Raw genomic sequence first — 9,912 nt, 5'->3', positions numbered from 1 at the left:
TTTTTTTTCGTTTTTCTTTTTTTCTCTTTTTGTTGGCAGTATTTTTCATTTTCTGTTGTGTCGTTTCCTCTCCCTCTCCCTCCCGAACAGTTTTGTTCCTTTTCCGTTCTTTTGGTTTTGTTTTGGCCACGCCTGAACCGGGCCTCCTGGGGTTCCCGGCAGAAGTCATTGCGACAATGTGGCGGCAACAGCAGTAGAAGCTTGAGGGCGAACATCAAATAAAATCGGGCTGTAAATTACAGTCCATGCGTGTGCGTGTGTGAGTGGGGCATGTACATGGGGAAAAATGGAGAGAGTGGGCAATGACGAAATGGCCTCGATCTTTTATTATTATTGTGTCTTTTCTTTTTTTTTTTTACTCGGCTTTGCCGAGACCACCTCCTTCCGCCCCCCTCACCTTGTTACTTGTTACGGTTACATGTTTACTCTTCTCGTGCTCCTTTCTTCTTGGGGCCATGCAGTCACTTTGACATTTGGCCACCCCTCCCTTTTGGTTCGCCGCCACACCCTTTCTCTCGCTCCCCCTCCGACCCTCCTTTGTGGTGGTGGGTGCAATCACCATCCTTGTGCCGATGATGGTTGCCTTCGCTCTTCGTCGCGTTGTCGTTTTTCTCCCTCCCTCCTCTTCGTTTCCCCTCCCCCGATTTTGACTTTCCCTCCGCCGCGGCAGCGTTGGGGTACACCACGCGCGCAGGTGTGCACCATGCATATATTTTGCACTTGTCATCCCCCACCTTTTTTGTGTGTGCAGGTTTTGTTGTATTTTGCCTTCTTGCTGCCGCTGCCACGTCAATCTCGCGCCGGCTGCGTCACGTGTGGGGCGCTTTCCATCACATTTTTTGTTGCGCGTACGTCCTGTTGCGTGTTGGTTGACACGGCGAGGGCAAATACCGACGACGGCAGCAGCAGCAACGGTGGGGGGCCACGGCGAATGCGGCGGCGAGGGGGAAAACGAGAAGAGGGAAGCTTGGAGGGAGAAGGGAACGACACGCGGGATACGAGGCGGGGGAGCGAGACGGACGGAGAAAACAAACGATCTCTAAAAAAAAAAAAAGAATGAATGAAAGAAACGGCGCTAAAATAAATAAATAGGTGGGAAGACGGGGAAGAATGAACGACACGAATGAAACCAGCAAAACGTATTATTTGTCAGTAGGTATTATCAGAGTTGCTGAGAAGAGAGCGTGGGCGCCCGCTGCGGCGTCGACGCGACTCATCCAAACTGCATCTTGTCACGCACAAAAAAATGTGTTCATTTAATTATCCAAAGGTGTGCATATTTGGGCATGCATGCATTTGAACGAACACACACACATCCTTGTGAAGGGAGGATGCTTCAACCTTTTTTTCCCCAACTTTACTCACCATCATCTGCAGCGTAGTTTGTTTCTCCGGCGGAACATCATCTGAACATAGCCATTAGACGACAAATAAACGCAGGTAGCCAACAACAACGACGCGTTAACCGCGAAGGAGTCGCAAACACGCACACATACACGTCAATATATAGGTGCCTACATAATTGCATACGCGCCAATTAAGAAAAAAAAAAAGGTGAGGTGGGGTGGGGGAAAACAAAAACGTCAGCGTATTGATAATCCTTGATAGTAATGGATAGGGAAAAACACATCAATGTTGCCGCATCCACCTGTTCTTCACCAGTCCGTGCTGGAAGTTGTTGGTCTGTTGATTCTGCCACGTTGTGGAACGAATCGTTCACATTTGGGGCGACGGCGGCGATTGAGCAGGAAAGCGATGATTTCAGCAAGTGCCCCTCGCCTATATCATACAGGAATGCATTTGAGTTTCCAGCACTGAGGGACTTGGTAATGGAAAGCACATTTGACGGAACCGAAACATCGGAGGCTGGCTTTGGTCAGGGCACGTCACCTGTATTGGGCATGTCGCAGGTTCTGCACGCCCGGACGGAAACTCCCACTTTCCTGACAGTGACGGACCTGCGTGACACAAATATATCGAGAACGGCGTGTGAGGTGGCAGGTAACTTGTTCGGCGATGATGCATCACCAACTGTTACAGTCGAAGCTGCGGTGAACAATTTCTCTTGCGCAACACCATATAGTGCGCCTACCGGCAATAGTATTAACGCCAACGTGCCCACCCTTGTGGTTGAGCTTGCGGGCACAGTTCCTATGCAGTCGCGATCACTGATGACTTTGCAGCAGCATACCACAGTTCCAGGGACCACAACTAATACTGCTGCCAGCAGTGCCAATAACGCAACCACGAGCGCAGTTGCTGCTGCGGCTTGGGCCGTGGGAGGCGTGGGTATTCCCTATGTTGATAGCGGCACTCCACATACGGATGGTGTCATATCGTCCAGGTACCCCTCTGCAAATGCGTCTTGTCAAACCCCGTCATCATTTTCAAGGAGCTGTATAGCGTGCAGAACGCCGGTTGCGGTGGAACAGCGTCTCATGCATTTGAGCACCAAAAATCCTGGTGTTTCACAGGAGGGTTTTTTTCTCTTTGAGGGTAATCGTGTCGTTGACAGCAACAGCAACAGTGACAGTAACAACAATACTAACACTTGCCGTGACCATGGAACTCGTTCTCTGGCGATAGGACATAATAATGAGGGCGGGAAAAAGTACCCTACAAGTTCTTCTCAGACGAATACTCGTAACCGCCCCATTTCAAAACAGTTATTGTTTGCGACAACTGCCTCAACTAAGGCTGAATCCATGAAAGAACAGTATCCTATCAAGGTACCCAGGAAATCCACCAATGTTTACAGTACACTGCAAGATAAGCTGAAGTATGTGCCCTACGGGACAGCTTTGCCCACCAATGAACCACCAAAGGTAGACGAGAGTTTCGGAATGACGGGCACAGAAAATTCGAATATTGCTCTCCTCCACGACGCTGACAATATAAAATTATTGGATAAAAACCAGTTAATACCAATGTTTATTCAAATGTTTCCTTGTGAATTGAGGGATCGCACCATTATTGTCCTAAATCGCGTGGTTGAGGCAACATGTGGCCCTGACATTGCCACTGTAGTGGCTATTGAGCCGCGCTTCGAGACGTCGTTTATCGCGTTCATTCGCACAAATAATGTTTGGCAGCTGATCCACAAACTGCGTTGTCGTGTGCTGATGGACCGTCATGGTTTTTGGTACGCCGAGAACATGGAACAGTACTTGCGGCTCAAGGAATATTGCGAGAGTGTGAGACGGATGCCGCAGCAGATGCGCCACTTCCAGACTGACGGGTTGCCGTGCATGCCGCTGGTGGTGGAGCTCTCGCGAAGTGTGAACGCGGCGTCCGTGACGTCTCCCCCTGCCCTGCCGCCGTTTGACGAGGTGGCGCCGATTGCCACGATGGAACGTCGTCGCATGAAGTCACGCAATCGATTATGACGGTAAACGTTTTTTTTTTTTGCCTTGTTTTTTAATTGTTTTGTTTTGATTTTTCACTGCTGTCGGTGTGCCTTGCATGGCGCCAGAGAGATGAAAACAACAACAAACAAAATACACCGCCCAGCTCCCTTTCAGAGGAAACATTAATAAAACATCACTTGTGTCTGTGTGTGGCCATAAATTTTATTTTATTTATTTTGAGCTTTGTTTTAACTTGATGAACATTTGTCCTGGGAAACACAAAATGGCAGGAAGACACTCAAAAAACTGTGACGCTCTTCACATCGTTCTACCACCGGAAGCCTGTATCACAGCGCAGGAGAGGCAAGCATGCAGGCATGATCAAGGGATGAAAAAGACGACGTGGAAACATAGTGCAAGGAAAAGAAAGGATAAATAAATAACAAAACAACAGCAGGGCCAACATCACATGCTCAGAGAACATTCGTGTTGGTGAGTGAACGAATACATTTTTGTTTTTGGTTGGTGCTTTTTTTTTATTATTCTTTTAGGGATGGGGAGAGGAGGAGATGGAGAAAGAGAGAGAGCGGGGGGGGGGGTGCGAGGGGGAGAGGAGGGCTCTTTTTTAAAAAATCACTGTTCCGGTCTATCACAGAATGATGCTTTCATGCTGGCTCTTAGCATGTTGTTATATATTTTTTTTCCCTGTGCGTATGTGCTGTATTTTTGCGGCATCATCGTGGTGGGCAGCGGGCGTTTTACTAATTTTTCTTTAATGTTTGTTTGGCTGTATATTTTTCTCTTATCGAGATTTGTCTTTGGCGTAAAAATGGACGCAGGTGAGTGCTTTTTTTTTTGTTGTGTGTGTGTGTGTGCGTGCCTTCCTTCCCTCTCTCATTGACACTTTTTTCATTCTGTTGTTGCTGCGTTGTTTCGTCACGAGCGGCGTGTTGTGGCGGGCGCCCCGCGAAGGTGACGCCTCCCGAGTGCGAGGTGAGAGAGGCGGTGAGGCCTGAGTGGCGTTCTTCTCTCTCTGTCTCTCGCTGTGTGTGGTCACATGAAAGAGGTGGAGAATCGACTTTCAGATTATTATTGCTTCTGCACGGGCGCATTGCGCCTGCTTTTGTTCTTCGCCGATGTACGAACCGCGACGGGGAGTGGAGGGGAGGCCAGAGGAGGATGCGGAGTTACTTGTCTCACTTCCATTAAACGTTGCTTCTGTTGTGTTTTCCCTCTATTTACCTTATGTTCTTGTTTTGTTTTGTTTCTGTTTCTGTTTCTGTTGCTTTTTCTTTTTTATTGTACTTGCGTTGTCACTGCACCACAAATGGTGCAGTGAGATTTGATTTGGCGAGTATATTGAAGGTGTGGCTGCAAGGGCTCTGGTAACTTGACGGAAGAGGTGAGGGAAGAGGTATTGTTATTTGATGTCCACGCTTCCTGGTGCTGACGCTGGGGCGGACTTTGTCCAGTCGTGCGTAAAATTTGTGACCAATGTCGCGTTCACCGACATTGCCCAGTACAAGGCGAGCCATGCAACAGGTCTCGCATCGCCGTTTGTTGTTCTCCTTGGCACGCATGCCCAATTACGGGAAGATGCAGTGAAGGAGCTTCCATTCTACTGCCCTGCCGTAGCTGAGGCGATTGAACGTGTGAAAAAGGGGGATACCTACGCGGTACTCGCGGAGGGTCTTAATAATGAGGCAAAAGAGAGGTTTGTGCGTGTGGTGGTTGGTGAGGTGCCATCTGAGGCCTCCCGCAACAACTGTCCTGCCCGACCTGACGTGGTCGCCTCGCTTGTCTCCACAGCCCTTGAGGAGGTAAAGGGGAAGGAGACAAAGGTGGATATATTTGTCCGTTCAACCGCAGCCGTCGCAATGGCGGTGGCAGTGGCGCGAAGCGCCCGCCGCAACTTCACCGCCAAGGAGGGTCTGGCTACGAAGGGGTACTGTGCCGACAGTGTGCGTCTCACTGTGGTGTTCCCGGTTGCCCCCAACCCGCCAGCAGACGAATTGGCTGTTATTGCCACTTCGACCCAGCTTTGCCAACGCCTTGTGGATGCACCGACGAATCTGCTTAACACCGCCACCTTTACGGAGGTGGCGCAGGCCTATGCCAAGGAGCTGGGTTGTGCCATTGACGTCATTTGTGGCGAGGAGCTGCGCGAACGGGGTTACGGCGGCATATATTCTGTGGGAAGAGGTGCGGCAGAGGCACCGCGGCTTGTAACGCTTCTGTATAAACCCAAGGTTACGGTAAAGGCGAAGGTCGCCTTGGTCGGTAAGGGTATTGTCTACGACTGTGGCGGCTTGGCGCTGAAACCACCTGCTTTTATGACAGGGATGAAGCGCGACATGGGGGGTGCAGCGGCGATCTTTTGTGGTTTTCTCACCGCTGTGCGTCTGCAGCAGCCACTTGAGCTAAGTTGCACCATGTGCCTGGCCGAGAATGCGGTGGGGCCCCATGCGTACCGCAACGACGACGTTGTAACGTTGAAGTCAGGCAAGACGGTGGAAGTGAATAACACCGACGCTGAGGGTCGCATTGTGCTCGGCGACGGCGTCTTTCACGCGACTCATGAGCTTCCCTTCACGCCAGAGGTTGTTGTTGACATGGCCACGTTAACGGGTGCACAGGGTATTGCCACTGGCCGCAAACATGCAGGCCTTTTTGTGAACGACGAGGAGGCCGAATTGACCTTCTTGAAGGCAGGCAAGGAGTCTGGCGAGACGTGCTTCCCTGTGCTGTACTGTCCGGAGTACCATGCTCCAGAGTTCAAAAGTCCCGTTGCGGATATGCGCAACTTAATGAAGCAGACTAACAACGCTGGTGTGTCGTGCGCCGGACACTTTGTTGCCAGTCATCTCAGTCCGGACTTCAAGGGCAAGCATATCCACGTGGATATGGCTTTTCCAGTGTTTGAGGATGACAAGGCCACAGGTTTCGGTCCTGCACTCCTGATAGAGTACTTCCGGAAGCTGTGACACCGTTGCGGGAAAGATGAGAGCAGAAGAGACTGCGTTGCTAAGAGAAAGGGTTGATTTGTTTTGTTTCACTGTGGTGTTCCGTTTCATTCATTACGAATGTTCTACTGAGATACATTGGGACACTATAAGAAAAAGTAGACATTACCATTATTATTGGATTGATGATGCACTTGTTTTTCTTTTTTATACTTGTTGTATTTCTTTGCGAGGCACGGGGGGGGGGAGGGAGGGAGGATTTTGCACATTTATTTTAGGAAGCGCCAAAGCATTTTGTTTTCGTATGCATATGCATGTCAAATTACGTATGAACATGCCTGCATTGCGGAATCAACGCAGGTAGAAGGTGCAAATAGGATATATATTTTTCCCGCTCCTCTTTTTTGTTTTCTTCTATTGTGTTCTCAGCTCGCTGTGAGTGTCTAAGTTTCTGCTGTCGTGCCAATACCGTGACACATGTGCGGAGTGTGCCCCTCGTTTTTCTTTATTTTATTTGCTACTTTGGATTCTTTTTTGTTTATTTTGCGTTGGAAATGACCGGGGCACGATGGTGGTTCAGTGCAAAAGGGAGAGAGTGGGGCCACTGCAGTTTCTGGCTGCTGAATGGAGACAGTTGCCGAGCTCTGTGCACTGTGCACAGCGGGGGACGGACCAGCGGGAACCCCACTGGATTCCGTTCTATCCTTTGTGGCGCAAAGAGCAGCACGCATGGCGTTGCCTTATATGTCTGCTGTGGAAAGGGGTACTCTGACGTTGCAACTTATTTCCGCGGGCGGCCTCCAGCACGGCGCCTGCCGCCAGCTTCTTTTCCAAGAGCTCAGTCCACCGTACAGCACTGCAGCCATTGTGCGTCGGAGTCACGAGCTATACATAAAGGCTGCTGAACGGACGCTGGCGCTTGACGACAATGTGAACGCAACCATGGTGTCACAAAGGAGCAGGGGCACCTTGCCGCATCTCTCCCTCTTGAGGAAGAGTTTGTCTGCGGAAAGGAACCTGCCGTCCGTTGAGTTCCGTGGAGAAGACGCGGAACGGTTGCTGTCTGCACTGCTTCTGTCGTGGAATTTGTCAAATGTGGCGTCACCGTCGCCGCATACGTGGTTACTTGAAGACATTCCCCCGGGTCTCGCCACATACCTTACGCTGCACTGTCCTGCACGCACGCTGCAACTCCTTCGAACGACAATAGTGGGGTTGTCGGTACCACAAACGTGGCGCGAGTTATGGCGACACGTTTTTGTTTTTGCTCCGGACGCCGATGCCACCGTTGACACGATGCACGGGCTGCTGAATGAAGGGATCTGTGCAGACTTTTGGCCATTGGCAACACGTGTGTTTGTGCATCCCCTTGCTGGTGCTGTAGGTGATGACGGGGCTGAGAAGGATCAGCTGGCGACTTTGGAGGGCCCCTCCACGTTTTTGACGCATGCCTTGTTGTGTATGTGGTTAGGCGAGATTAAGCACGAGTGCGACATGACAGGACTGGAAGCTCCCCCAGCAGAGACGGAGGTTGTGAAGGAGGCTTCTTCATTTTCGGTGCCTCCGCTTTTATCATCTTCATTGCAGTCGGCGTCGGCGGTGGTAGATGTTTCCTGGCGTCGGGCCTTGATGTATGGGCTGCGGCTGGTTGAAATGGACGGGGCGTGTGACTCTCATGGGGAGCCGCAGCGGAAGTGTGCGGGTGCAGTTCAGGCGGCATATGGGTTGCTCCTTTCGCTCTATCATGGTCACAGCATGGCTTCGCATTACGTGCGTGGTGCCCTGGACCACCCGGATGTCACACTTTTTGTGCCTTCCTTCGAGGACCTAAACGGGGCGATAAGAGAGGGGGACCAATGCAGTGGTGGCGAGGGCCACTGCGGCAGCTCGGCGTTTTTAGCTGCGTTGGCGCTTCGACTACCCGCTGCGCAGCTGTATATAGCAGAGCGTGTCTGGCGGCAACTTGAAACCCTGGCGACACCCGGTGAGGCGGAGACGCGTGAGCGGCAGGTGGCTGAGGTCGACGCCCGACTGCGGGTTCTGCTGAACAGCTTTGCTTGCAGCGACCTCCCGCTGGAGACGACTCAGGAGAGAAGGGGCACTTCTGCTCCGCTAGTCGATGCAACCGCGACGGCATTGGGGGAGGGGCTACAGAAACGGGAAGATACCCCTCGTCTGACGATGCGGCTCAAGCGCACACGCGCCGAGGAGCCGATTCCCCACCCGCGGGGTACGAGCGGAAAAGATGGTGCGAACCACAACAGTCAGACACGGATGCCCCCCACAACGTCCGATATTGCTCTGGCAACTTCGTTGCTCCGAAACGCATTGATTGACTTTGCGGCGGAGGAAATTGCTCTGTCTCTTACTTCCCCCAATTCGTTGACGCTGGTATCAGCATTTGCTGCAGCACAAGACGGCCGACTCTCCGCCAGCACCGCACGCTTGGTGCTTGTGATGCCACCGCACATGAAGTCGTTCGTGGGATTATTTTCGGCTTTTGCTTCCTCATCATCGTGCTCACTGGTGGTACATGACGTTTGCTGCGTTGTCATGTCTGTGTTGTTGTATCGTCAGTGCTACGCGTTGCAAAGCTGGCTTCTGCGAGAGGCAAAAAATGGGCTGAAAGCGGCAGTGGTAGGTCACTTTGTGTGGCGCGTTCGTCGATGGTTGCGATTTCTTGCCCCTTTGGGCGTGTTTCGTTACACTCCTGTGGCAGACGTGCTGCTTCCCGAATGCCTGCGGGAAATGGCGAGGCAGGAGGCCAAAAGCACGGACTACGGGTCGGATGCGTCGGTCTCCGCGTTCCTGGAGGAGCTGTGTGGTGCTGTCATGAGTGCCCTCTGACGGGTCGGATCGTCGGAAAGGCCAGTGCCGTGGGCGGCAGCGTCGCCTCTCTGCCTACGACTCTCCTTTTTGTTGTTTCTCTCTCGCTCTGTGTTTATTTTTTCTTTCTTTCTCTTTGTTTTTGAGCGTTTTTTTTTTTTTGCGTGCACACACTCATTTCCTGCCACCACTTTCACACCCTTTTCGTTCCTTTCGTTCTTGTAACCGTCAGCGCATTAGCATTTCGTATGCACCAACGCTGAGAGAAGCGAGGCGTCGTGAAGCCCAAAAGATGATTTGTCGGGGGAACTACAATTACTTCAAAACATACACGGGTACGGGGTACGACTGCAGTGGATGAGAAGCAGGAAATTGCAGGCGAATGATAATGTTTCCCGTGAGGATGCATCGAGGCCAATTAATGAACTGGCTCGGTTTGGCATTCTCGTGGCGGGCGCCTGTGGCTGCCTCTGCGTGTGTCTTTTTCGTGCGGACATGGCAACCGTAGGCACAGTGGCCATTGTTTTCGTCTACTTTGGCATACCGTACGCCTTTGTCTACGACTACTTTGGTGTGAGGCCTCTCTTTGTGCTTGGGCTCGTGCTGATTACTGTTGGCGCGCTGCTGATGGCACTGACTTTCAGTGGCGCCATTTCCACAACCGTGTTGCGCCCGTGCGACTCCAACAGTATTTCTAACTTTGGCGTGGGTGTCTATGGCCTTGCGGGCGTCGTGACTGTTGCCAGCTTATTTCCAACGCGAAGAGGTGTCATTGT

The 9,912-nt window shown here is 51.6% G+C and overlaps 4 protein-coding genes across 4 annotated transcripts in view, besides 11 other annotated features; all 4 read left to right on the top strand.

Annotated features, from left to right (window-relative positions):
• Positions 1-34: a sequence feature (A-rich).
• Positions 35-322: 288 nt separating this feature from the next.
• Positions 323-357: a sequence feature (A-rich).
• A 686-nt stretch (positions 358-1,043) lies between these two features.
• Positions 1,044-1,070: a microsatellite.
• Positions 1,071-1,610: 540 nt separating this feature from the next.
• Positions 1,611-3,386, top strand: TraAM80_08608 (uncharacterized protein; the record flags this gene model as incomplete). The annotated part of the gene is made up of 1 exon (XM_029385351.1): positions 1,611-3,386. The coding sequence occupies one exon, from the start codon at positions 1,611-1,613 to the stop codon at positions 3,384-3,386; it is 1,776 nt and encodes a 591-aa protein (XP_029234820.1).
• An 8-nt stretch (positions 3,387-3,394) lies between these two features.
• Positions 3,395-3,438: a sequence feature (A-rich).
• Positions 3,439-3,566: 128 nt separating this feature from the next.
• Positions 3,567-3,598: a sequence feature (A-rich).
• Positions 3,599-3,896: 298 nt separating this feature from the next.
• Positions 3,897-3,963: a microsatellite.
• Positions 3,964-4,203: 240 nt separating this feature from the next.
• Positions 4,204-4,226: a microsatellite.
• Positions 4,227-4,599: 373 nt separating this feature from the next.
• Positions 4,600-4,631: a microsatellite.
• Positions 4,632-4,774: 143 nt separating this feature from the next.
• On the top strand, positions 4,775-6,331 carry TraAM80_08607 (aminopeptidase; the record flags this gene model as incomplete). The annotated part of the gene is made up of 1 exon (XM_029385350.1): positions 4,775-6,331. One exon carries the CDS (start codon positions 4,775-4,777, stop codon positions 6,329-6,331), a length of 1,557 nt encoding a protein of 518 aa, XP_029234819.1.
• Positions 6,332-6,540: 209 nt separating this feature from the next.
• Positions 6,541-6,568: a microsatellite.
• A 240-nt stretch (positions 6,569-6,808) lies between these two features.
• Positions 6,809-6,855: a sequence feature (A-rich).
• Positions 6,856-6,934: 79 nt separating this feature from the next.
• Positions 6,935-9,157, top strand: TraAM80_08606 (uncharacterized protein; the record flags this gene model as incomplete). The annotated part of the gene is made up of 1 exon (XM_029385349.1): positions 6,935-9,157. One exon carries the CDS (start codon positions 6,935-6,937, stop codon positions 9,155-9,157), a length of 2,223 nt encoding a protein of 740 aa, XP_029234818.1.
• A 93-nt stretch (positions 9,158-9,250) lies between these two features.
• Positions 9,251-9,298: a sequence feature (A-rich).
• A 195-nt stretch (positions 9,299-9,493) lies between these two features.
• Positions 9,494-9,912, top strand: part of TraAM80_08605 (uncharacterized protein) — a gene marked incomplete at both ends in the record, with an annotated part of 549 nt that continues 130 nt past the window's right edge. The window contains one exon of the mRNA XM_029385348.1: positions 9,494-9,912. This exon is cut by the window's right edge and continues 130 nt beyond it. Coding sequence (XP_029234817.1) covers positions 9,494-9,912 — 419 coding nt within the window.

This window comes from Trypanosoma rangeli, assembly GCF_003719475.1.
Source record: "Trypanosoma rangeli strain AM80 chromosome Unknown Tra_15.4_contig_00438, whole genome shotgun sequence".
In the NCBI taxonomy this organism is placed as follows: Eukaryota; Euglenozoa; class Kinetoplastea; order Trypanosomatida; family Trypanosomatidae; genus Trypanosoma; species Trypanosoma rangeli.
Note: the sequence above shows the minus strand (reverse complement) of the source record. Positions and strands in the feature narration are given on the sequence as shown.